General features: G+C 48.0%; 1 protein-coding gene across 17 annotated transcripts in view; it reads left to right on the top strand.

Moving 5' to 3' along the window:
* Nucleotides 1-27,686, top strand: part of LOC138516734 (alpha-adducin-like) — a 1,748,171-nt gene that overhangs the window by 332,780 nt on the left and 1,387,705 nt on the right. For all 17 annotated transcript variants that reach the window (XM_069632094.1, XM_069632098.1, XM_069632088.1 and 14 more), the window contains exon 3: nt 10,534-10,744. In XM_069632094.1, coding sequence (XP_069488195.1) covers nt 10,553-10,744 — 192 coding nt within the window. In that variant the 5' untranslated portion in view covers nt 10,534-10,552. The remainder of the gene's footprint in view (nt 1-10,533; nt 10,745-27,686) is intronic.

The following is a 27,686-nucleotide window of genomic DNA, read 5'->3' as shown; positions in this document are numbered from 1 at the left end:
GAGTTGGGCTATGAGATGGGCTATAAGGGTGCTGTGGGTAGCCAAAAGACTGGTAACAGTCCCAAAACAGAAGTATTACTTGTCCTGTGAGGTAATGAAGCTCCACAGTGAATGCATAGTGAATGGGTAGAAGATCCTTATGCATGGAAATAGGAGACTGGTCAAGAAGGAGCTTGGTGAAGTTTTGGATCAAGCAGAGGTTCCGGCCATTGGCCTTTACCAGCCCGCTCATGCCTAAACAGGGAGATGCCCTTTAACGCTTTTGGCCCTTTGCTGAAGACTCCTAACTTGGGCATCATGGGGAGACTTAGAGACAGTGTTGCGTAGCCCTCTGGAAGCCAATAACAGTGCTCCAGATTGCTTCCAAACTTGCATAATACACCTTAGCGTTGTCACCCCCTTCTGCATGTTCCCATGCTTCATCTGAGATGGCTTACATACCTTCATTAACAACTTCAGTGTCCTATATCCAATATTTCCATCCTCACCAGATGACACCCAACATTCTTACTTGGAAGTGTTGTCTGTTAGTGATTCGCCTTTCACAGATGAGGCAAGATTCTTTCCTGAATCAAAATGATGTGGAGACTTACATTTCTTTATTAGCGGCCAGAATATTCTCTTGGAACATTGAAGTTACTCTCCAAAAAGTGCAAAAAAAAGCGATCTTTAATGGGTAAGAACGTCCATAGGGTTGCACTTCTTGTTACCTCACACCACTCTCCCTGTTATAGTGGTTAATAAAAGGATTCTGGATGAAGAAGTCCTTCTGCATTGTGGTAGCTTCCTGCTGTGACTGTGCATAGCAAGTGCATGTCTCCTTTATTTTTTTTTTTATTTTAATTGCATCTCGCTCATTCACCGATGATCATGTAGACCAAGCCTAAAGTTGGAGAATCTGCCTAACCCCTGCGAAAAAGTAGTTGGATTTTTCAATACTATATAATAATTCAAAAGGCATTGATATGGCATGCAGGAATGCTAACCTCTCAGACGTATGGTATGCTATCATTAAAATTAATTTGTCCTGGTACCAAATATGTCAATCAAAATAATCTTGTTTTAGTATTAGGTTTTCTGATATAGACAAGCCCTGAGCTTCCATATGGAAAGCCTCGCCAAACTGTATAAATGAGCATTGAGCTCACCTATGGACCAAGTAGGGTCCTGGGCTGCTTTATATTGACAGAGGTTTTCAAAAGCAGATTGCCTTGCTTAAGGCATGCTAAAGATGCTGTTTGCTAATCTTATGTGAAATACAGCTGTGCCTAACCCCCTACCAATACAGTGCAAAATAGGTTAGTACAAGCAGGTTGGCTGTGCATTTTAAGCTTCTTTTCCTTCTAGTAGGCAATATGCACCTACTTTCATTTTTTTGTCTTCGATTTAATGGAACAGTTTCGTTAAGAGCCATGCTCCCAAAAATGTGTTCTGCATCTAGGGCTCCAAAACACCATACCTATACTTCAGGAATGTTTTTTATTTTTTAATTAATCTGTTTGTTGTGTCTTGTTTTGCTCTGTTATGAAAACAAAGTAAGACTTATGCAAGATTAAGTTCCTTACAGTATATTCCTTGACTGCTTGGCGTATTTCTATGTTAAATATTTTGGAAGTGATCGGCAGCTCCATCGAGCAACTAACGTCTAACCCATTACGGGTTAAAAGAAAATTGCTGGAGAATGATTGGATATCAACGTAAGAAACAGCAAGTACTTATCACGCTGTAGCTAATTTGCCTTTAGAAAGTTGGAAGCTAAACTCACTGTGTGAATATCTAATACAATTCCCTGACAAAGGTCAGAAATCTATTCTTGAGAACTCGTCTCAATTTACACCGACCAATGAGATCTGTGCAACTCGGGGCCAATCAACGGTTAAACATTGTCGGCATTGTAACGACGTGACAAAAACCGAATCTTTGATTCATATTGTGACATTTTGTCCAATCTTGGCAGCTAAACACTCCAAACATTTAAGACCGCTTTTCTCAGGCTGGGCGACCGGCCTTTCATCCTTTTCCGTTCTGATGCATTGTGCAAGAGTGACTAGTCCCCATGTAACCAGTCGTTCACCGTCCCCAGCTGGGCTGCCCTGTAATATCTGCGCAGGTTGGGCAAGCCTATTCCCCCTTCCCAGACTGACTGCTGTAACGTGTTCAGTGCCACCCGCGGTTGTTCCCCCACCCCTCATAAGAGCCCCCTGAAGGATCCCTCAATTTCCACACTTTCCCCAAAAACCTTCCTCTGAGTGGGGAGCAGTGCGTTCTATAGGGCATATAAAAATGTGGATAGTGTCAGCATCTTAAATAGGGCCGCCTTGCCCTATTTAAGCGACTTCAGGAATGGTGTTGATGCTGCAAAGTAATGGATATTGGAGTGCTTGGCAACCATGAAAATGGCAGCGGTTGCACAGTATAAATGAACATAACTAATTTTATTTTCTCCATGAGCAGCATGTGCCATTGATGTTGTTAACTACTACTTCTAATGTCCCAGCACTGAACACATGGGAGCTTTTAGTCGACCCCATGAATTTGTTAAGCAAGGTCCCTACTTGTAAACTGATTATTGCCCCACATAGCATATTCTCACCAGACTTTACCAATTGATCATGTGGTACCACCAATTCGGACATGAGCAACCCACTCCGGTTTAGTCCAGCATCCTATTTAATCATTTGTCTGCTGACATGCGTCTAAGCGTCCCCATCCAATGAATGGCACCAGAGTTCTCCGGAGGTAGTAAGGTGATGGTAGCTGAAGAGGGGAGTGGGTTAGCATCATTATGGGGTAGTGCAATAATTCTGATAAGTTTGACAAATCCCTATACATGCTGCTATTTGTTGTATTGTTTATTTGGACCACATGTACTGACTTAATTATTTCACTGCATTGTTTTATGTGTAGATTGTTTGTGGCTACTGACCTGGGGAACAACTCTAGAACATTCAGAAGTGGGCAAGCAAGCCTCACCTCACAATCAACAGTCAAATCGAGTCAGGAGCAAAATTCAAGCTGTTAGCCAGGCATAGGTTGGTCTCCCTCTGGAATAAATGCAAGTTCGCCACATGCACTCTGCACATAATTACTTACTTGAACCCTGCCTGTCTCCCACCCTCTACAATACCTACACCAAGCCACTACTCGATATTATTGATTCCATTTACATCACTCATACTAACTTTGTGGATGATACACAAATACTCCTATCACTGAGAACCATTGTGAGGTCGAAAATTGGAAGGCCACTCACAATCTGTCTGAATGATAAAACTTAACTAATTGTGGGCTCCTCATCACCTCAGCAAGCCTACCCCAGCCTTCTCCTCCTCCTCCTCCTTCTTTATTGATGACACCTCCATGCCAGTTCTCAGACAAGAAAAGACCCTGGAGGTCTATTTGGACGCTGGACTTAACATGTTCAAGCACATTAATGCCCTGGTATCCTCAACAGCCTACACCATGAAACACATTTCCCTGAATAGACCATTTCTGTGCCCAACCAATTGCCTCACGTTATTATCAGCAAACTTGACTATTGTAACGTGCTTCTTTTGGGCACCTCTGCAACAAACGTATCCAAGCTGCAACTCCTCCAAAACAAAGTTCTGCGTGCAGCCTTGGGCGCAAAACCCACTGGCTACCCATTAAAGCTTCAATCGAGTTTAAAACTCTGACACTATCACATTGATGCATCTACAATGTTGCCCCTGTGTATTTAAGCAAGAGTATATCAATGAAACACTATCCACGTGTTCTCCGCTCTTCCACCAGCACAGCTCTTGTCACTCCAAGATTCAAAAAGGCCAGAGCTGGAGGCGTCTTTTTGCTGTCACAGCCCCCTCACTCTGGAACTGTTACCCCCAAGCATCTGCGCTGAAACTTCCTATTCAATCTTCAAGAAATTGGTGAAAACCTGGCTCTTGAATAAATGATTTACAACAGTTTCCACTTCTACCTGCTTTGACCTTACCCTATCTTGCCTGTACCATCTGGTGTCTACTGTTAGTAACCTGTGTATTCTGTAGAAACAGTGCAATACCCTTGAGTTTGGGCATTACAAAAAATGTTAAACATAAATGCCAGCCACGTTGCTTGTCTGGGCATGAAGTGGTGGAACTAAGCTGTATTCCTTTTCATCGAAGATACTAGCCAGATGTGCGGAAGGCTGCATTGGCTACTGACTTGTCAGTTAAGCTGTGTAGAGGACCTGCTGTGTTTTTCAATAGTTTGGTTTATATACATAATGTGCTCAAGATCAGGAGCATCTTAAACTAGGTTTCGAGGGGGATTGGGTCCTCCGACGTATTCCATATCTGACATGTAATCACCACAGCTGTGCTGCTTCGGAAACTTTTTTCGGCTCCTGCGTCCTGCGTCGATGACGTCGATGCGCCGTCGTCGAGGGCCTCCTCCGACGTCCGACGTCATCCGATGTGATAAGTAGGACGCACGACGCCCGCAGCCTCAGTTCCGTTTTTTCCGCGAACGTGTTGCTTCGTGATTCTCGGTTCACGCCTCGACTCTTTGGAGTTCTGTTCTTCTCGGTTCTTCGAACCTATTCGTTTTGTGCAAATCCTTCGTGTGAAGATGTCTTCTACTTCGTCTTCGACCCCACGTCCGGGTTTCAATAAGTGCGGGGAGTGTGGGTCCAAGATGTCGGTGACAGACTCGCACAACGCCTGCCTCTGGTGCCTCGGGGGAGGCCCACGACACGGATGACTGTATCGACTGCCAGTCGCTCACGTCCAAAGCCTTACGCGAACGTAAGAAGAAGTTGTCGGTAGGTCGGGTGTCCAAGCTCAGGAAGTCGAAGTCTGCGGGGCTTTCGATGGATGATTCGAGGGGTGACTCTCCGCGTCATCGTCGGAAGTCTCGTGGGTCTCCTTCTAGGAGTCGGTCTCGCCACTCCTCAGCCTCTTCGAGGCGTTCTCGGAAGCGCCGTCACCGGTCGTCTTCCGGGTCCTCCTCGGAGGACTCTGCCCGGCACGTCGCTTACCCCACCAGCCGTGCGACGCCGGAGGAATGGGCTTCCTTCGGGAAGAAAATGCTGGCGATTCTTGAGTCGCAGGGTACTAAGCCGTCCGCGCCCCCGAGTGGGGTCGGTCGTGAGAGGTCGAGAGACACCGCTCGCAGGAGTGGTCGGCACGAGTCACGGGAGAGGTCCCGTTCGGACAAGGAGACTCGTTCTCGCCGTACCCGTTCCAGGTCCCAGTCCTCGACGCGTTCGAGACCGTGTGCACCTGTGAGGTCTTCGAGGAAGACATCGACGTCTGAGGCGTTGAGGGCGTCGACAGGCTTTCTCGAGGCTCCGGCTTCGAGGAAGTCGTCGACGCTCGGGTCGTCGAGGGACACGCTCGGGGCTCCGGCCTCGAGGACTGTGTCGACGCCGCCGATGCTGGAGGCGCTGCGTCTGACGTCGACGCCGATCCTCTCGGCGCCGATGCCGGTTCTCTCGACGCCGGCGCCGATTCGCTCGACGCCATCGACGCCTTTCGTGTCGGAGGTACCCCGTGGCACGGGAGCACCCCCTAGGAAGGCTCTGGTTAAGAGCAAGCACTCTCGGGTGCCTTCTTTTCGCCACCTGGACTATATTTCAGAGGCGGATGAGGATTCTGATGGCCTGGTTCCTAGTCAGGTTCCAGATGAAATTGTCTCAGGCCATTGTCAGTTTGACGATTTGAGACAGTCACTGCATGATGCCAGTGGACTGTGGACACCTCTCCGGAGGTGGAGTTTTGTAGGCCTGAGCCTGGCTCTCATGCCGATTCCTCGTACCGGCGCCTTAAGGCTAGGGTTTCTGAGTACTTGGGATGGTCTGCTCCCCCAGGGGAGTTTGTGCAGGATGATCTGACGGACATCCTTGATGTTGGTCCCCCAACTGACCCGGTACTGCCGTTCCATATGGCTTTACAGAGAAGGGTGGCGGCGGCTTGGACTGCTCCGGAGAGTCTCCCGGCGGTGGGCAGATCCTTGTCGCGAAAATACTGTCCAGCCAGTAGCGACCCCTGCTACTTGACCAGGCACCCCACTCCGGAGAGTTTGGTGGTGCAGGCGGCCACGGCCCCGGCAAAGCAGGCGTCGTACCCTACCATCCCTCCTGATGGGGACGACAAACGTTTTGATGGCTGGGCGAAGAAAGGGTTTTCTTCTGGTGGTATGGCGCTTCAGGCGGCCAACTCCATTTGTGCCTTGTCTCGTTTCACACACTCTGTGGAACTGTGTTGCGTTAGCGGCTGAACATATTCCCGAAGGGGACGAACGGGATGGTTTCCTTGCTATGGTCCAGGATGGTAAGGATGCCATGTGTGAGTCTGTTCAGTCGGGTTTGGATTTAGCTGAATGCGTCAGTAGGTCCATGGCGGCGAGCACTGTGATACGCAGGTTTGCGTGGTTGCGGAAGTCGGGGTTTGCTCCTGATGTGCAGTCCCGGCTCCTCAACATGCCCTTTGACGGTGAACACCTTTTTGGCAGCAAGGCTGACGAGAGCCTTGAGAGGTTGCAGACCTCAAAAGCTGCAGCAAAGTCGTTGGGCGCTGCAGTTCGCCAACCTCTGCCTTTTCGTCCTAGGGGACAGCAGTGGAGGGGTGGTTCCTTTCGCTATTACTCATTCTTCAGTAAAGCGAGAGGAGCTGGCAGTCAAAGAGGCCACCGCAGGGGTACCAGAGGTGGACGACAGGGTACCCGTGGTGCCAAGGCCGCTCGGGCAGTTGCCTCTTTGCCCTCAGGTAACGCTGCAGCCGCTCCCACTCAGTCGTGAGGCCATGTCCCATGGTTCGCCGGTTGGGGGGAAGGCTGGCGCAGCATCTTGTAGAGTGGCAAGCCATTACTTCAGATGTGTGGGTTCTGGAGATCATAACCCACGGCTACTGTCTTCCCTTTCGGCACAGGCCTCGCGACAATCCACCGGGGAACCTCTCTTTGCAGAGTCCGGATCCGCTCCTTGCGCAGGAAATTCAAGCCCTGCTGGAGAAAGGCGCCATAGAACTGGTGCCTGTAGTGGAGAGGAACAAGGGATGGTATTCCCCTTATTTTTTGATTTCGAAGAAAGACGGGGGATTGAGACCCATCATGGACTTGCGCGGTTTGAACAAACTCCTCAGGAAGGACAAGTTCAAGATGGTTACTCTCTTTCAAGTCCTCCAGGCCCTTCAGCTTCAGGACTGGTTGGTGTCACTCGACCTCAAGGATGCTTACTTCCATGTGCCGATCCATCCCAAGCACAAGAAGTACCTGAGGTTCACGGTTGGCGACTCGCACTTTCAGTTTCGGGTCCTGCCGTTCGGATTGACCTCCGCCCCAAGGGTTTTCACCAAGCTCATGATGGTGGTGGCAGCGCATCTCAGGCAAGGGGGGATTCACGTCTACCCCTACCTGGACGATTGGTTGATCAGGGGGAGCTCTCCCGAGCAAATCCTGGATCATCTGTCCGTCACCTGCCGCTCCCTTCACAGGCTGGGCTTCTCCCTCAATTTAAAGAAGTCCCATTTGACGCCAACACAGTGGCTCCAGTACATCGGAGCAGTGCTCGACACTTCCCTGGGGCAGTGTTTTCCTCCCCAGGTGAGGGCTCTTCACATTCAGCAGATGGTGCACAAGTTTCAGCATGCCCAGACGCTCCCTGCATTAGAGTTCTTGAGGTTGCTCGGCCTCATGGCATCCTGCATTCTTCTGGTGCCAGAGGCTCGCCTGCGGATGAGATCTTTGCAGTGGGCACTCAAGACGCAATGGTCGCAGTCCTCCGGCAGGATGTCGGACCCGGTTCAGGTGCCGCCCTCGGTCGCCCGGGACCTTCTGTGGTGGGCCGTCGAAGGCAACTTGATGAAGGGGGCTCCATTTTGGCTTCCCTGGCCGGAGGTGACGATCGTGACGGATGCATCCCTCACGGGATGGGGAGCTCATGCCAACGGGCTGACAGTCAGCGGTCGTTGGTCTCCGTCGGAGTCCAGACTCCATATCAATCTTTTGGAGCTGAGGGCCATCAGGCTGGCCCTGAAGGCTTTTCTGCCGACTGTGCGAGGAAAGAGTGTCCTGATCCTGACGGACAATACAGTGGCCATGCACTACCTCAACAAAAAGGGGGGGGGGCAGGGTCTCTTCCTCTGTGCAGGGAGGCGATGCAGCTCGAGTTCTGGGCCATCCAGCAGGAAGTTTCGATCTCGGCAGTTCATCTGGCCGGAGACGAAAACGTGACGGCGGACGCTCTGAGCAGGCAGCGCGCAATCTCTCACGAGTGGGAGGTGGCTCAGAAGATTCTCCTGGAGATCTTCGCCCTTTGGGGGACCCCTCAAGTGGATCTCTTCGCCTCCAGTGTCAACCGGAAGTGCGAAAAGGTTTTGCTCGCGGGAATTTCCTCCAAACGGAGCCTTAGGAAACGCGTTCGTGGTGGAGTGGTCATTCCCGCTGCTGTACGCTTTTCCTCCAGTCCCCGTCATCCCGCAAGTGCTGCGGAGGTTACGGAAGTTCGGTTCCCGGATGATCCTCATTGCCCCAGCGTGGGCTCGGAGGACGTGGTACCCGGACCTTCTCGACTTATCCATCTGCCCTCCACGTCGTCTACCCTACCGAGACGATCTGCTCTCACGGGAGGGGGGGGGTCAGGTTCTCCATCCGGAGGTCAGATCCCTCAACCTTCACGCTTGGCTTCTGAAAGGTTGAGGTATAAGGATTGGGACCTCCCTGAGGACGTGATGGAGGTGTTGCTTTCGGCCCGAAGGCCAGCAACAAAGTGTCTGTACCGTTGCCGTTGGCGTAAGTTCTGCGACTGGTGCAGAGTTCAGAATGTGGATCCTTTTGCATGTGACATCCCCATGGTTCTGTCCTTTTTACTTTCTTTGGCCCACAGGGGCTTGCAAGTGGGTACCGTTAAAGGTTACCTGGCGGCGCTGTCCATCTTTAAGCGCTCGTCTGAAGAGTGTTCTTACTTTAAAATCCCTTTGATTTCACAGTTTCTGAAAGGGCTCACTAATGTGTCCCTCCGTCACCTTTCCTGGTGCCCGGTTGGAATTTAAACCTTGTTCTTAAGTTTCTTATGGGTGCTCCGTTTGAGCCTTTACATTCTTGCCCTTTGAGGCTGTTAACTCTGAAAACTGTGTTTTTAGTTGCGGTTACTTCCGCTCGCAGAGTGAGTGAGTTACAGGCACTTTCGGTTAAGCCTCCCTTCACTGTATTTCACAAGGACAGGGTTGTCCTTAGAGTTCGTCCTTCTTTTCTTCCGAAGGTAGCGACGGAATTTCATTTGGCCCAGAAGGTTGTTCTTCCGGCATTCTATCCTCCTCCGCATCCTGGTAAGGAAGAGGAGAGGCTCCATAGGCTTGATCCTAGGAGAGCTTTAAGCTTTTATGTTTCACGCATGTCCCGGGTCAGAGTGGACGATCAACTCTTTATTGGTTACGCTGGAAAGCGTTTGGGGCAAGCTGTGACGAAACAGACTTTGTCTCGCTGGATTATTTTGGCCATCTCGGAGTGCTACCGCTTGGCGGGTAAGGACCCACCGGCTGGCTTGCGGGCCCATTCTACCAGGGGTATGGCTGCGTCTACTGCCCTGCAGAGGGGTGTTCCTATTCGCAACATCTGTGATGCAGCCACCTGGGCTTCAGTACATACATTTGTACGTCACTATTCCCTCGATTCCATCCGAGCACAGGATCTGGCCTTTGGCAAGGCGGTCATTTGCTCTGCTATTTGATTGGCTATTCTAAATTTTGATTCTAAATTCTTTCCCTCCTCCTTGCTCTGGTACTGCTTTGGGAGTCTGTCATAGATATGGAATACGTCGGAGGACCCAATCCCCTCGAAGAACAAGTTACTTTCTTACCTGGTAACGTTCTTTCGATGGGATGGTCCGACGACGTATTCCATATCGCTCCCGCCCTGCCTTCCCCGCTGCAGAATTTCTTTTGCGATTGCAGCTTACGTTCTGCAAGGCTTTGTGTCTGACTGGCAGTTTACTAGTGTCACACGTTCTGGGGGAAAAAACTACAACTGAGTCTACGGGCGTCGTGCGTCCTACTTATCACATCGGATGACGTCGGACGTCGGAGGAGGCCCTCGACAACGGCGCATCGACGTCATCGACGCAGGGCGCAGACGCCGAAAAAGTTTCCGAAGCAGCACAGCTGTGGTGATTACATGTCATAGATATGGAATACGTCGTCGGACCATCCCATCGAAAGAACGTTACCATGTAAGAAAGTAACTTGTTCTTCTCTTCTGGAGGGTGTTGATTTGACCAATACATTTAAAGGCTCTTATTTCGAAAGCATTGTCTTGGGCATTCGGGTGCTCACAAAAGGCAGTTAGTGGAGCTACAATATGAGTTGTAAGTTTGTTGAGACCATTTCATTATTAAGAATAGGCTCCATACCAGAAATGCATTAATTTCCAATTATAATTTATTTAGAAGAGTATATCCAAGTATGTTGGAAACAGTCCTTGTTGGCTAAACTACTTTATGCTATGCATTATTTAAGGATATTTGAACTTGACCATGATCATTTCACTCCAACCATATTTTTGTGTTTTTATGTTCAGGAATTAATCAAATTGTGCCATGAATGGTAATTCGGGTGCAGAGGTGACTGCACCACCTCCCACAACTGTTCCCCATAAGGAAAGTTACTTTGACAGAGTTGATGAAAATAACCCAGACTACTTGAGAGAGAGGAACATGGCCCCTGATCTTCGTCAGGATTTCAACATGATGGAGCAGAAGAAAAGGGTCTCAATGATACTTCAAAGTCCAGTAAGAACATATATTGCTTTCTACAGTAATGATGTAATGACTACATTTTTGTTGATTTTTATATCTACTGTACTATTTTATTTGTGGTAATTACTGAGCACTGATGGATCTCAGAGAAAAATGCATACTTTCAGCAATATTAATCTATAGATTTGGGCCATCATTATACTTTATATGTGAGCATAATGCATGAGGCGATGAGGATTGGTGCTAGGTTGAAAGAAGTACATGCTAGCTTTGGGTGTGAAATTATGGTTTTGAAGAAGTGGATGTTTAAGCAAGGACTGCTGTGTAACCTTAGATGGTGATGCTGTTCATAAGAGAACTACTGCTTGGACCTTGCAGCTGACTGGTTCATTGAAGCTGCCTGCTCCAATGATATGACATGCAGCCTGTGTCCAGCAGAGGCAGCCCTGTAAGCGATGGCATTCTCAGAGTACCATTGTTTCAACCCAGAAAACATAAAAAGTGACCTTGTTTGTGCCGTCTATACTTTTCTTTTTGTGGGCTGTTGGTGCTTTTGAGGTCCAGTGCTGCCATATCATTTGGCACTGCATCAGATCAGGCCATCAAGTCTTCATGGAAGAAGGGAATCTTGAAGAGCTTGGGGCACGGTGATTGTCCCGGTTTCAGGAAAGTGATGGCTAATGGTACATTTCTTCTGTTTGGTAGACACCAGCAGAGTTTCTCACATTTCCTCTGAGGGTAGTTGTCATCTTCTGTATTTCAGGAATGCACCTCGGGGTCAACAAGGATGCATACCCTCTGATCCTATATGCTCTCAATCACAGGGTTGCATTTTTTTTCTAAGCCTGTGACATCGCACATACCTTGGAGGACTGTCCCATTCCTTTTTTGTGGGTTTTCGCTCATGTAGATGCTGATAAGAATCCCATATAACATTCACTAAGTGGTTCTATCTGGTTCTAGCAACAATAGCCCTCCCCTTAGATTTACATAGGTCACTTACAGGAACACTTCCTCGGCACAGCAGGCTGTACCCTACCAGATTCATCTAAAAACTGCCATCGCCCATTGGAGCACTCGCAGTCATCTGTGCCAGTGGATTTGCATCTGTTACCAGGATGCATTGACCATAGGGAACATAGGACTTAGCAAGGATCCACAATTAATATTTGTTTCTGGTCCAGGATCAGATGATTTACCAAGTGAAAGATTGCTAAACCCCTTGAGGAAATGCTCAGGCTCTTAAACCAATTTTCATAAATGCAAAGGGTATTGTACCTGTGGACTAGGATGGGTCTTTTAATCTCAAAATTACATTTTACCTTAAGATTTTTCCAAGTGCTGTTCATCTTTTTGCCAAAGTGGGAGATGTAGGAATCACATTATACAAAAAGCATTTCGGTGCTTTTCAGAATGGAAGGTATTTATGGTCGTCTTGAGATTTAGCATCTGGGAACTGTAGATAGTGTACTCTTTTGCCAAGGATTGAATATTTCATTTGGAGAATTACATTTGCAGATTTAAGGGTTCACGTTTGTTAGCCATGTAGGCTAAATTGGTTAAGGCCTTTTACCTTTTTGTAGAGAATGTGATTGTTTTAACTGCTAGAATACTACATGGGAGCATAGCACAGTAGTTCTGCCACTGAGTTTAAGTCAAGGCTCTGAAGCCGTGCACCAAATGATTTATTGTTTATTTCCTCATTGGCCCACCTTGATATTTATGTTACATTAAATTTGTCTTTTGTCATTGATGCCATCAAACTTTGTTGAAAGATTGAACTTAAACAACACTGATGTTATTTTCCTAATAAATGCACTGGAGAGTGCATCCTGTCGAAGTACAATATTCTATTCAATGCTTTGATGCTCAGAAAAAATTGCTTCTTGGCAAATTAAAATGCCACTGGAAACGTCACCTTCTGGGTGAATATAACTGGATCCTGTCTGTGTCGAGGTCCTCCCCTACTCACTCTCCACTGTGCCCATTTTCATCCTGCAGCCCTTTTTGAGAAGTGAGGGCTGCTCAAGAGAGGGCTCCATCAGGGTTTGCCTCAATCCGAGCCCCCCCCCTTTGCAGCCCGGCCTCCTCAAGGACTTGATTGGCCACTGTATAACCAACCCCAGCAGGCCTCTCTGAGCCGGCAGGCAAAGCCGGCATCAACCCCCGTTGAAGGCTCCCAGACAAGGCTGGAGCCTGTTTTGCCCGGGAAGGGCCACTAAAGTCAGTATTAAGGTATGTTCACTACTCTGATGCCGTATACTGTGGAACCCCATTTCTGACTAAACCTGTGCCCCACCACTCGACAATTCTGCACCTATTTTCTCCCCCCAGGTGCTCTGATACTCCTGGTCACCCGCCACCTAACACTCCTCTCTGAATCTCCACGTTTTCCGCCTGTCCTTAAGTAATGCCCACATCATGCTCTCGACAATGCCTGAGGTTATCCCGCCTAGATGCCCGCACTCGACCAATGAGCATCTCCGTACCCATCCCTACACCACTCAAACACTGCTGTGAGTTCCCATTTGCACAACCCACCCATGGGACTCCCCAGGCATTCTACATACAGCCCACTTAAGCCTACAGCCCCCACCCCCACCTTTTTAGGATGGGATGCATTCCCGCCACGGCTCTGCTACCCTAGCAGCGACTTGGAAACGTACTCCCAGCCAGCCCCTAACGGGGACGACACACTTGCTGTCACTGAACTGGTCCACTAGACCGCAGGAAAGTGCAATGAACAGGCAACCCGGTTACAGGTCTCCAAGCATGCACTAATCCAGTGAAACTACCCAGACACAATCACTACCGCAGTTGACACGATCACCCCATCCCCCTTTGCACCATTGGAACTAAATCTACAATGCACCGAAATTTGTGGTTCACTCAACTCAAAGCGCTCCATTCTAAAAGAAAATGTGAGGCTGAGGCTAAATGGAGAATTTGATCTGACCTCCTCAAATCTCTCTTCTTCAAAGCAGCCAAAGAATACAAACCAGCTATCCTACTCGCTAAAACTACGACCTACAATCATGAATTGCCAATGCCAAGTCCAACTCTCACGAGCTCTTCACTGTCTTTGGAGAACTAGAAGCCCCTTCCTTTACCCCCACTCAATATCACGAAGGACGAAGCCTGGTGTACCAACTTCCAGAACGCCCTCTTAGACAAAATATCCTCTCTACATCCAACTCTTCATCAGCTCTAACACACAATGACCTGCCACCCACCCTCTGAGACCTACCGCCATTTTGCATTAACCCAGTTTCCGAAGCAGACGTTGCCTCCATCCTGAATGCCCTGAAACTGCCAGATGCAAAGGAGAAGCCTGCCCAGTGCTGATAATCATGGAATGCACGAAGGCCCTGACTTCATCAAAACGTTAATTAGGGCCTCCTCATGCCTGGTCCCTTTGAGCCTCAAGGAAGCATGGGTTCTTCTACTGGTCAAAACCTCTCCTTTTACCTCTCTATTTCCACTATTTACTGGCCCATCACTACAATCCCCTTCCTCGCAAAGATTCTGGATCGAGCAGCCTCCCTCCAAATTGAGCATTATCTGGAAGCCAACTGCATCATCTGAATACAGCAATCTGGTTTCTGTCCTGGGCATGGAACAGAATCGGCTCTGCAGGAAAGGCTGCTCTCCTACTACTCCTAGACATCTCGGCAGCCTTCGATCTGATTGGACACTAGATCCTCTGCCAGCACCTCACTTCCACAGCTAATTTCTCACCTGAAGCAACCAGCTCAATCACTTCCTTCCTGGCTGACCGATCTTTGCTGCAAACACAAGAGTCCCACCATCAACTATTTCCTGTGGCGTTCCCCAAGGTTCCTGTGTCTCCCTGACCCTCTACAACATTTTCACCAAACTACAGCACAGTTCGACCGCCTGGACACTCGTGGCATTTCCTATTCAAACTACGCAGATGAGACCCAAATCCTCTTTCCCCCCATCAGGCGACTATGCAGACAACACTTCATTACTTGCTGTCTACCAGACCATGAAGGCTTGGATGGCTCCCCACTTACTCTGTCCTAATGACGAAAAAACTGAAGTTCTCCTGGTGGGATCGCCAGCTGTGCTCAAAAACGTACCCAGCTATACTGCTGCTTCACCATTGATTGATCTCGATTCCTGTCTCTGTGACAGTGAAGACACTGTGTGCTTCTTGATGCCTCCCTCTCATTAATCGCCATGTCTATGCTATTTCATCCTCTGCTGCCCGCACCACCATACATATCGACGTCTGCAGGCCCTTCCGATCTGCTGACAGTTGCCTCCCCATTGCCCGAGGCGTTATTGGCTCTAGACTCGACTACTACAATGTACTACTTGCTGACACCTGAACAAGAAATGTCCATAAACTGCAGGTCATCCAGAACAACGCTCTTTAAGCTGCCTGCCCTCATCATTCCCTCTCTCTTAAGGGGAACTGAGCCACGGTCCCCTAACATGGACATTTTAGGCACAGACCACCATTGTTGCAGTGCAGCGCCCTACACAGAGAAAAGGGGCAGTGCTTAACCAGCTCTTTGAAACCTTCGAAGTCGTGAATTGTTTGGGTTAGGTCAGAGGAGGAGTTAGCAGACCTGCTGGAGGAAGGATGGTGGAGGCGTATTCTAGAGCAGGTGAGTGAGGGAAAGTGGTACTTTGTGAATGTGTGTGAAGGGCTAGTGAGTCTAATTAGGAGACGGAGTGAATGTGAAGTGAATATAATGATAATGAGGTGTTATTTATATAGCGCCTTAATCCAAAGCGCTTTACAGAGCACATATTTACATATAATATCACCCAACCAAAATTGGTACTCATATTTGAATGTGAAGAGTGAACGAGGGGCGTCTGAGAAGAAGGTGGTGTGCAGTTAGGAGAAGCAGCTGGTGGAGTTGGGAGTAGTAGCGTTTCGGAGGGAGTGGTAGCGCGGCAGATGGTTTAGAGTAGGTGTGACTAGTTTCATCAAAGGGTGGAAGTAGTAGTACTAGTGAGATATCGGAGGGAAGGAGAGGTGCAGGATGTAGGAGAAGTGAAGGTGGGATGAGTTGGGAATGGGAGAGGGGGAGAGAAGAGCATAGTGAGGGACAGGAATGACTGGGTGGGAGAGGCAGCCAACTGTTTGGCATTGTTTTAAGGCAAGTCTGCAATTCTCTGGTAGGCACAAACTAAATGATAATGTCAGGTGAGTCTAGGAAGTCCCTGAAGGACTGTATATAGGAAAGGTAATTACTTCTGGACTATCATGACCATCTAGAAAATAGACAGAAGAGGTCCATAATGTCTATCTACTAACCTATGGGAAGCCTGGGTTAGGGTGGAAAATGCTATATCCAGACTAGAGAGGGAGGGACGGCCCTAGCGTCCTCTTGAAACCTTTAATCAAATCCTTTCAGCAATCTCTGGGATTTTGATTATTCTTTAAACCTTCTGTGACAACTGACAATTTGATCGGGACTTGTTGAAGGACAATATTGATTTAATCCGATCTGTATTTTGCAGCTGAATCCCTTCATACTTGGAAATCATTTCACGTTGTCAGGAGGCCCACACGGGGGGGGATGTGCAAAAGACTGGGTTCTTGAAGATTGTTTCACTAGGTTTGACACAAAGTAACAGACAAAAATGAATTAAACTAAACTCTGAGGAAATCCAACAAAATCTATTACACTGGGTGTGATGCTGTCCCATCTCCCAATGATGTTGTAAGTTTCTGGGTTTCTGAAACCCTTGAAAGTCTTAGTAGTTCCCGATTTTTCAGGGTTCCTCATACCTTGTCCTCCTCAGTCTCTTGGTCATTCGGGTCTTCTCCTTGACCAATTGCTGGCGACTAGTGACCTGACTATTTCTGATATGGATCTTGTTCCTTCTCCTGCCTCCTCTGACTGCCTTTGGCCAACACAGCCTCCTTGTTTCATTTTATGACTGGCTTTGCCGATCCCTTCCTCCAGCTCCTTTTACCATCAGTTACTTCTTTCCTCTTCTGTACCGCCTGCTGTGGTCAACTCCTCCTCCTTCCTTCTATTACCACTGTCTTACCACGCCTCATCTTCTGTATTGCACAACCATCTTTTATCACCTTCTCTGCTGTGACCTCCTCCTTCTCTATACCAGTGCCTTCTTCAATAACGCTCACTGTCTAGGTTTTATAGTTCCCTCCTTGCTCCCCTTGTGTTAACTTGGTGCTCTCCTTCCTCCCGCTGGTTTGGGCTTTTGGTGAGTCTACGCCTGTGTATTATACTTGGTGCTTGGTTGAGATTGGTATTTGCTCCTGACCTCACTTTGGGCTCCGGGGTCATGCCAAGCCTTTATATGACTGGTTTTCTGTCTTGGATTCCACTCTACTTCCCAAACCCAGGCCTCCCGTTTCCTCTGTGTTGCTGACGAAACTCTTGATAAGCGTTTAAAGTCATCTGCGTGTATGGAGAATGCTGGATTGTGCCAACTTTGCCACATTGCATCTTAAGTGAGGGAATATACTTTTGGTAGACATTGGTAACTGTGTATCACATATGTAAAACCTGTGGTCATAAAGCCATGGACTTGCAATATTGTATTAAGCACGGGTCACAAAGCCCCTTGCTTGGGCTTTGAAGTAACTTCTGATTCCATGGGTTGGATTGCACTAGTATCTGTACAAATGCTACCAATATCCTCTGAATGAAGTGGACTCTGGTTAATGTGAAGCCTTTGGTTTTCCTCTCTTGGACCTTGCATTTGGCTAGGGGGATATTCAGACTCTCTATTTGGGACGGGGTCTTCGGAGGGGATGGGGGTTCTAAGATTATCCCCTACTTCGTACTAAGGGAGAGTGAGCAGGGGCTCCTCATACTGCCCTCGGGTCCAGCAGCCATCCACTGGCTCTGGGTGCCACCCAGCCCTCTAGGTCACCCCCTTAATGGTCGCTAGAGCCATGCATGGAACATAGAATGAAAACTAAGTAGTAATTTGTCACCGTATTACCCCTTTTACTTGTAGTGCTTCAGCTTACCACTGTCATGCAGCCTTCCGGCTGTCCTCACTGTTCCATGTATGCATACACATACTGTCCATGTATTTGGACAGAATAAAACTAGGTTCAGTGGGCTTGTGCGTTTTGGGGAGCATATTAGAGATATGACTAGGTGCACCTCTGTACATGTGTGGTTTTTTTCTTTGTTACTCTGAGGCACCTCATTGTTGACCTTAAAGGAGAGAACAATCCATTGAAGGCGACCAGGGCTCAGGATGAAGGCTCAGGGGCAATACGCTCGCCTTGGAATCAAGGCGACGTGGAGCAACACAGGATCGATCCCCGGGTCCATGCTCAAACTTCTAGGTATTAAGCACGTTATAAATAGTCAATTACAAGTGAGTGAACTCCTTGCCAAATCTGTACGTGCTTCTTGCCCCATGCAAAGTGGATTGTTGTAATACATGCTTCATTAACATATTTACATGCAAGGGAAATTTTGATTTAAAAAAGTATTAAAAATACATTGGAGGCAATAGGAACCTTCTTTTTAGCACAATCCTGGTCATTCATTTAGCATGCGGGCATCAGGGTGCACAACAACACAGGAGACATATATAAATAAACTAGTCGAAGGCTCAAGAGTCCACGCAGAGACAGTTTAATAAAATACACAGGACAAATTCTTTTCTTGACTCTGATCGATGGGCAAGATATTCTAGGTGCGAGATGCCTGAACTGGGAAGGAACGACAATTCCCCCTCACTAGTTTTGCTCTTGGACATACTAGACGCTTGGTGTTTTTGCTAGAATGCAAGGGACTACTTGGTTCGTACTGTTCAAGGCTTTGTTTGAGATAGGAGGGGACCATCGCGCAGAGGCACTTGTGAGTCAATGTGTTTATCTTGAATTGCACTTTAGCCATCACCAGTACCCAGTGTAGCTCCTTCCTAAAAATGGAGATGTGCTCTCCTCAAGGGACATTTTTGACTATCCGGACTGCTCCATTTTGTATCAACGGAAGCTTGTGAATACAGTCTTTACTGTCAACACTCAAATGTGCATTACAGTCTACTCTAGGCATGATTATGGCTACGCCCAAGGATTCACAATTACTTCGGGCGGGAAACAAAAGGTTTAAATTGTCTCAATCACAAATGATAGTGATTGTTTTGTTTTTTGTTTTTTTAAAAAAAAAAAAATATTCCATCAGCATGTGCATCTACACCAAGAGAGGACTCAAAAAAATAAACCAAGGGTCTTCACCTTATCCAGCACAGAGATGCAACTATGCTCACTATCTAAGCTCAAATATTTGGAGTCCAGTTTCTGCCTGGCTTGTACTGATCCGAAGATCATGAGTTTAGTTTTTGAACTATTCAAGTACATCCAGCAGACATCCAGCGTTTTCACAGACCTATAAATATCTGATAGCGTCACTGATGTAATTGCCACTCAACTCGATCAGCAGCTGCGGGTCATCTGTGTAGTTAGTAAACTGTACCCCCATTTTTGCCAGCAGATCAGAGAGGTCTAATGTATACGTTGAAAAGAGCAGTTGATAAACACATGCCTTGAGGCACTCCACAGTATATTGGGTCCGGTTCGAAAACAGCATCACCCTAGCACACTCTAGAATGTATTAATGAATGATCAAATCCAATATATAGCATCCTTTGAACAGCCTTAGATAGTGTTCAGGAGGCGTTTGTGGTTAAGGAGAACAAATACTGCTGATAGAAGCAAGGATGTGTTGCTGATATTATTAGATCCATCGATGGTATCTAGCATTTGGAATTCCAAAGGGCACTCTCTGTGCCATAGTTTGATCTAAAGCCCAATTGCCTTGAATGAAGAATACTGTCACGTTCTAAGTGTTCCTGAAACTGTATAGTAGCTTACCTACAGTTTTTAGAAAGAAACAGTAGTGATGGGTCTCATGTTAGGCGTTTCTCTGGGGATTTAGCCTGTCTTCTTTTTTTTTTTTTTTAACTTTTTATAGCAACGAGTTTACCACAACTTCAATTGTCAGGGACGGTATTATGCGTAAAAATTGCATTCACAAATCGTGGAAGAAAGGGGGCCAATATTTTTACGTTCTCCAAAATTTGTTTGGATGTTATGACATCACCCAAACAAGTAGTGGGACACGTATTCTCAAGTACTCTTTCCATGTCAAACACAACTTTAAACAAGAGGTTGGGTTGTACGGTACTTGCCCTGACCTTCGATGATTCGGGCTGCAAATCCACACACAGATTGTTGGCAATTTTTGTGGGACCAGATTGACCTTGTCGGCAAAAGCCTGCTGAACTTCAGCTCAATCTCCATTAGTAGGAGCAAAAGACGGAGAAAGCGCATTAGGTTTTTCATATGTTTTTAAAAATTTCAGTTTCTTGGTGTGATCATTTTAACTTTGTTCATTAAAGACGCTTGTAATAACTTGGTACCTGAAGTAAAACCCGGACCAGCAGGTAAGTTATTTGTAGGTTTATTTGTAAGTTAGTTGCCTGGAAGACACCGGCACGTCCCTTCATGCCAGCGTAGATCTTAAACTGTAAAACTTAGGGTGTGTGGAGTGTTGGCATGTTATGTTCTGAATGAGGTTCTGACATCACAACATTCCACCCTCAGTGATGTCACCCATACTCAGATATACATTACAACACCTCTCCCTCCTTACATTTCTTGAACAAGAAGGAATTAACTAAAACTATCACCCAACACAATCTCCTACAAGCACGTGTGGCCAGCATGTAAATGCACCAACTAACCAGACTCCACTGGCCACAAGAGAAACTGCCACCTGGAGCTCGCTCACACCCCCAACCATACATTATATGACCATATGCCGAAACCACACTGGTAAATGTAAAAGTGCCTCAATTAACACTACAACCACGGCACGCATAATCTACGTGGAACCCCTAGATATATGCACCCTAACTCTGCCTGACAAATGAACAAAGAACCATATCCGTGCCAGAGAATCATGACTTTGGCTAACAACACTGAAGAATCCACTCAACTCCACTCCATCACCACAAAACACAAACCAATGAGGAAACCACTGAAGTAGAATAAGGGCTAACTCCTCCCCAGAAACAAGCACTGAACGACGTACGAGGAACAAAAATAATAAACCACGCACTCCACCTGTTTCAAGCTGCCCCCTGAAACCAAGCCTGCCACACTCCAGCCAGAGAACTGCCCAAAAAGAAAACCATGATCCACACCCATAGCTTTCACACATAAGAGAGACCAAAATGCAAAAATCATTTAACAGCAATACCATTTGATCAACTTCACTGAATGACGAAGTATACAGTCTCCGTCTCAGAAGTTGAGTCCTTGTGGTAAACGTTAAAACCCAGCTGCGCAGAAAACACAACCCAGAATGGAGCAAAATGCATCCACAACCCACGAGGCTGACCCACCTGCAAGTCCCGGTCCGAAAACCCAATTTGCCCCACCTGCATAACAGAGCATGTTAGAACACACAATAATCCCAAAAATGACAAAACGTTACTCATGAGTAAAAACCCTCGATACTCAATGTCACAATGAGAATGAGTACCCATTTAATGAATTCTTTGGAGAACTGGACCCCAGCACCCTCAAGTCCAAAACCCACCTGAAAAAAAACAAAAACAAAAGTTACGGAAAAACTAGAAACCTATATGAACAGGGCCACTACATAAACACGCACCATCCGCACAGGCCCGACACATCAACATCATATCTAACAAATGAGGCCACAACATGCACACGAACACCACGCAAACGACCTTTCACACACCTCCTGGAAGATGTCTTATTACAGCACAAGCTTCCTCCTCATGAGGTGCTGCTCCAAAGGGTTAAATCCCGACCGCTCCGAGTCCTTAGGCACAACAAAAACTCCTGAACGAAAATCCATAAAAACACACATGTCTAGAGCTCCTATTGGGCACGTTGACTCTAAATCCTTACTGGCCGCAGGACATGCGGCACTCCGGAATCCTCTTCTGTGTTCCAGCTCTTCATGCTGGCTCCTTAATCCTCTTCTGCGTTCCAGATCTTCATGCTGGAATGCATTGTGATGACCGATATACGTCGTCATCCCTCCGTGGACGCCACACGCAGCACACCCGAAACCTCTTGCGCGTTCCAGCTCTTCATGCTGGAACAGGTTGTGATGACGCTTGACGTGCTCATTCCGCCGTGGGCGCAACAGGGGACGCATCTCTGCTCCTGCTCCCCATTCTCCACCTCCTCCACCGCACTGGGAACTCACCCCGGGCATTCTCCGCCCCCCACTGCCACCCGTGCAAAACAGGCGTGGGGCAACTACAGTACCTGGCTTTGCAGTGCCTGAGAGGACGGAAATACGCCCTTATTCCACTTCAATTAGGTTAAATACAGAGAGACCAGGACAACAACGCACCACCTCCGCTTCTTGCAGCACAACTCCAGCAACTTCCAAACACCACCCGGCCTGCTTGGACACGCACAGCTGAGGCGCAGCACGCTGCTTGGGCATCTTTCCAAAAGGTCACCCTCTCTGTACACCGAACGGTGTGCCGCTAAGCTCCCTACAGCACCACACAGCGTTCGGAAGACACAGCCAGCACCCAGCTCAAACAACCTAAGCTAACATCTGCTGGCACCTCCACCTTCAGTCTGGGATGTGAACACAACAGAGGGCGATGTTCCTGACTCAACACTGTCCCCTTCACGACAGGATTCCATCCTCGTCGCCAGTGTAATAACTTGGTACCTGAAGTAACACCCGGACCAGCAGGTAAGTTATTTGTCGGTTTATTTGTAAGTTAGTTGCCAGGAAGACACTGGAACGTCCCTTCATGCCAGCTTAGATCTCAAACTGTAAAACATGCAGAACATAACATGCCAACACTCCACACACCCTGACATCACTACATTCCACCCTTAGTGATGTCACCCATACTCAGATACACATTACAACAACACTCTTTGTTTCATAGATTTTCAATTTGTAGGTCTTCTGCAACAATGTCCAGGCTGCCTTATTTACAGCAGTTTTGCTCTTAGCCCAAGCACACTCTGCCTGGCTTTTCTCTTTTTTTAAGATTAGATGAGGCAGGCATAAATCAACTATTATGACTCAGTCCGTCCCTAACCATTTTCGGTTTTATAGGAGCAGCTTGGTCTAACAGTTTGACCAAATGCATTCCACAGTAAGCTGCCAAGGCACACAGGGTGTCCAGATTCTTAGTAGAGTCCATAAGTGACTTCTTAAAGTCTGCTAGGGCCTCCTATTGTTCCTTATTCAAGTTACAACTGGCAACTCTTTTTGGCATCTCGATTCTTTTTGTACTGGCTTCTCAAGTAGCTGAAACTGAAATTCTACCAAGAGGTGATGTGACCAAATAAAAAGGTTTGGTGTTTATGGTCCCTATATTGATATTCCAGGACGCTACCCAGTCTAGAATATTTCCTTTTACATGCATAGACTATTTATGATGTCAAGATTGAGATGCTAATCCAGAATTAGCCCTTCCCTATTGGAGGCGTCCCCGCGCTATTGATTAAAGTTGCCTGGCACTATAGTTGAGCAGTTTAGTTTATTCAATAATGCCAAAAGGTATATTACTTCCTCGTTAAATCCAGGCATATCATCAGGGGTGGGGGAAGGGGGGGAGGGTTGAGGGGATATACAACGGGATAAGTCACACAATTGTTGCTAGGAGTGATCTTGAGATGGATGATATTTTACTGAAAGTTCTATCCCACCAGAATATTGAAGGTGCCCACTCCCCGACACAATATCCCAAAATCAGAATAATGGACACCCCCCAGTAGGGAATGAGACCAGGAGAGAGATTACAAGTTGAACAAAGTTTATATAAAGAAAATTGTTCACGCAGGGTACTCTGCTGCCCGGAGAGCGCTCTGCCAACAGATTCACGGTCAGCACATTAAAAAGGCATTCAGCGTCATAAATTACATCACAATATACAACCCCGCAGCTTGATTGGGTCAAATCGTCAGTGCAGTATGGATCCATATGTGTTGACCTCGTGGGATTGGTGGGTGCTTAGTCATCACTCCTGCAGCACATGGGTCGGCTGGACTCATATTTGCAAGGTGAAGGTCAGACCAGAAAAATGACAATTCTGACTAACTGATCTTGCATAGACAGCATTTGAGAGCATGAGACAAATGACACTCGTAAAGTCAAGTAGAAATGTGGTTGCCTTTCAGAGTTTATACACATGTTAAAAGCGGGCCTTTTACCCTCTGCACCCTGGTACCCGAAAACCTAGAATCCCCAGCCCAGGTGCCCACCTTGGAATTGTGATCTACCTAATGCCTCATGATATTAGTAGACCAGTATTGAGGTTATAAAGAATGAGTTTTGAATGGATTGTATCCTCCAACGTATTCCACATCTTTGACATGTAAAGTCCACAGCTGTGCTGCTTTGGAAACTTTCGGCAGAGGCCGTCCTGCGTCGTGTCGATGTCCCTCGAACGCCTCCGTCGAGGGTGACGTCACCGGATGTTAGAAGTAGGACGCACGGCGCCTGTAGCCTCAGTTTAGTTTTTTCCGCAAACGTGTTTTGCTTCGAGAACTCGGCGCACCTTGTGTTTCTTCTTCGAGAAAATGTCTGTCTTCAACTCATCTGACTCCGCGGTCTGGTTTTAAGATATGCCACGACTGTAAGTCCAAGATGTCCAGCACGGTCACACACAGTATCGGTTTGTGGTGTCTGGGCGAAAGCCATGATACCAACAACTGCTCGAAGTGCCAGTCGTTGACTGCCAAGGCTGTGCGGGAGCGCAAGGGGAAATTTCAGGTAGGTCGAGTGTCTAAGCCCTGTAAAACCAAAAAATTGACTGGTGTTTCCACCGACGATTCGAGGGGTGACTCTCCCTGTCGGAGGGAATCCCAGGGATCTCGGTCCCGGAGTGTGTCCCGCCACTCGTCCTCTTCCAGGCACTTCCGGAAGCGGCATCACCGGTCGCCTTCCCCGTCAGATGATGGCTCAGCAAGGAAAGTGGCTTGTCCCACTAAATTCTCGACTCCTGAGGAATGGGAGGCCTTCAGGGAGCAAATGCTGGTGTTTTTTCAATCCCAGGGCACAGTTCCGTCCGCGCCTTCAGTGGAAGCCGGCAGGGAACGGTCTCGATACGATGCTCGCGCCCCTTTGGGCCCGGGCATTCGGCGCGCGATAAGCATCTGGAGCAGTCGAGGTCCCGTTCAGACAAGGTTCAGGTGGATCGCCAGAGATGTGCCAGATCCAGATATCTGTCTTCGTCCCCATCAAACCAACGAAATCTGGGAAGGTGTCGAGAGGGGCGTCGACACCATCAGCGCTGTGTCCTTCGAGTGTGGCTGTCGGGGCTTTGCCTTCGGGCCAGCCTTTGTCAATGTCGACGCCCTCAACGCTGTCGGGCCAAAATGGCTGGATTTTGCCAGTCGAGGCCCCTGTGACTGTGGATCCTCTGAGAAAGACTTCATCCAAGACTGTGAGGCTTGTTCTGTACTCCAAGGCTGCTCCTAATCCTAGGAAGAAGTTCTTTCATTCTCTGCATGATATTTGAGGATGAGGAGAAGTCTGATGTGGAATTGGAGCCTGTTGAAACTCCTGAAGCTCCTGACTTGGTCTTTTTGGAAGACAGTCAGTTAGAGGATTTGAGACAGTAGTTACATGATGCCAGTGGCCTGGACACATCTCCCGAGATGGAATTTGGGAGGCCAAAGCCTGGGGCTCATGCTGAATCCTCCTACAGGAGGTTGATGTCGAGGGTCACAGAGAATTTAGGATGGTCCTGCCCTCCAGTTGATTTCGTCCAGGATGACCTGACGGACATTTTGTCACGACCCTTGACTAAAACCCCCTCTGGCAAACCCATTGGCCAGTTGGAGTCGGGACTCGGGCCTCTAGAAACTGGCATCCTCTTCAAAAGCCCTCATGGGGCCAGTCCTGGCGCCTATGGTGCCAGGCTCATACACCATGAAAAACAATGTGCTTGGGAACTACTTTATTGTATTGTCAGCCAACATGGAGGCATCCACATAGCTTGGTTCCTAAGAACCAAGCTATACGGTCTAGTGTTTTGGGTGTGGTAGCCTAGGGACTACTTTACCTGGACTATTTTGTTGGGGCTATTTAAACCACACCCGAGCCAGACAACACGCTTCGTGTTACTTTGCAGCTTGCAACGTGACGCTCACTGTGTCCAGCTATTCCCTCGAACCTCGGAGAAACAGAACCTGCAAGGAGACAAAAGGGAACATCATTAGCAGCAGCATCTTACCTGCAGTCTTCCTCTTTAAACACTTGCAGCTACTGAGAACAGCTTCCTCGAATCTGCACGCCCCCCGGACAGAACGACCTGAAAGAGGAAGATGGAGGCAAAATTAAAGAAAGCAGTAGAGACATTTACAAATTACGAACTGCTCAAAAGGCTTACCTGGCTGGTCGCCTCTCAGCTGGCACCACTCCGGACATTCCACTTTTTCTTAAGAACACTGCAACCTACAAGGAAGGAAAACACAGGTTAGCAAAGGCAAGACTTTGAAGCGCTGCGCATAGCGCTTACTTACCGCATCATAGCGCTCTTTAATGCGCCATCATTTACCAGCGGGGCTTAACCAAGCCAGTTCACCGTGCTGAAGCCCCGCATACCTAAGGGAGAAAAGACATTTTAAACAAAGAATGGCATGAAGGATAGCAACAAAACTAAAGAACAGCAATAAGACCTACCTGAACAATATCAAACGGGCCGGCGTCAGTGAAGTAACTAGACCGCACTCGCCCATGAAAGACAACGCTCCCCTTCAAAGAAGGCAGGACGGAGAACACGCCTAATTCTACCACAAGGTGAGGAGAGGGCGCCAGAGGGACTGAAATCATACGGGGTGGAGGGAGGATACTTAACGCAGTCGGTCAGTCTTGAACACAGTCCTCCTGTATTTTCAGGCAGAACCTTCCCCGCAGACCACATCAGGGCAAAGCTGAGAAGCATATCGGCGAGTAACCCGGCTGGGTGGCGTCCCTGTGGATACCAGGTGAGCATAACACATTTTAGATCAGGGTCCATCCACTGACTTAGTGTCTCCTCTTCATTTGGCAATGCAGAAAAGGGTGGTGGCTACTAGGCAGTTCCCGGAATCTCTTCCGGTGGTCAACAAGTTAACTAAGGAATACTGCCCATTCTTTAGCAACCCCGGGTACCTATCCGCTCACTCCACTCCAGAGAGTTTGGTGGTTCAGGGGGCCACGGCCACCTCGAAGCAGGCGGCGTACCCTACCATCCCTCCTGATGGAGACTACCAGCCCTTCGATGTTTTGGCACGCAAGGTATTTTCAGCTGAGTATGGCGCAGAAGTCTGCCAACTCCACCTGTGCCTTGGCAAGGTTTTCGCACAATCTGTGGAATTCTCTCTAGCGGCTGGGCATATTCCCGAGGGGGAAGAAAGGGATGGATTCCTTGCTCTTATACAAGATGTCAAGGACGCCATGTGCAAATCCCTTCAGTCTGTTTTGGACATGGCAGATAGTGTTAGCCGGTCCATGGCTGCGAGCAGTCATACGCAGGTTTGTGTGGTTGCAGAAGTCTGGTTTTGCTCCGGATGTGCAAGCCAGCCTTCTGAACATGCCCTTTGATGGCTCTCATTTGTTTGGCAGTAAGGCTGACGAGAGCTTTGAGAGGTAGCAGACCTCAAAAGCTGCTGCTAAATCTTTGGGCGGAGCTGTGCGTCAACCTCTGCCTTTTTGTCCTAGAGGACAGCAGTGGAGGGCGGCGGTTCCTTTCATTACTACTCCTCTTTTAGTAGAACGAGAGGAGCCGCTAATCAAATGGGCCACTGTAAAGGTACCCGTGGTGGACGGGGTAATAGAGGTGGCAAAGCCGCTCGGGCAGCTGCCTCCTTGCCTTTAGGTGCTGCCACAGTCACTCCAAAACAGTTATGAGGCCAGGTTCCATTGTTCGCCGCTTGGGGGCAGAATGTCAGCATCTCGAAGAAGGGCGAGCTATTACTTCAGATGCGTGG

The sequence above is a fragment of the Ambystoma mexicanum genome, chromosome 6q, assembly GCF_040938575.1.
Source record: "Ambystoma mexicanum isolate Mex_15411 chromosome 6q, UKY_AmexF1_1, whole genome shotgun sequence".
NCBI lineage: Eukaryota > Metazoa > Chordata > Amphibia > Caudata > Ambystomatidae > Ambystoma > Ambystoma mexicanum.
Note: the sequence above shows the minus strand (reverse complement) of the source record. Positions and strands in the feature narration are given on the sequence as shown.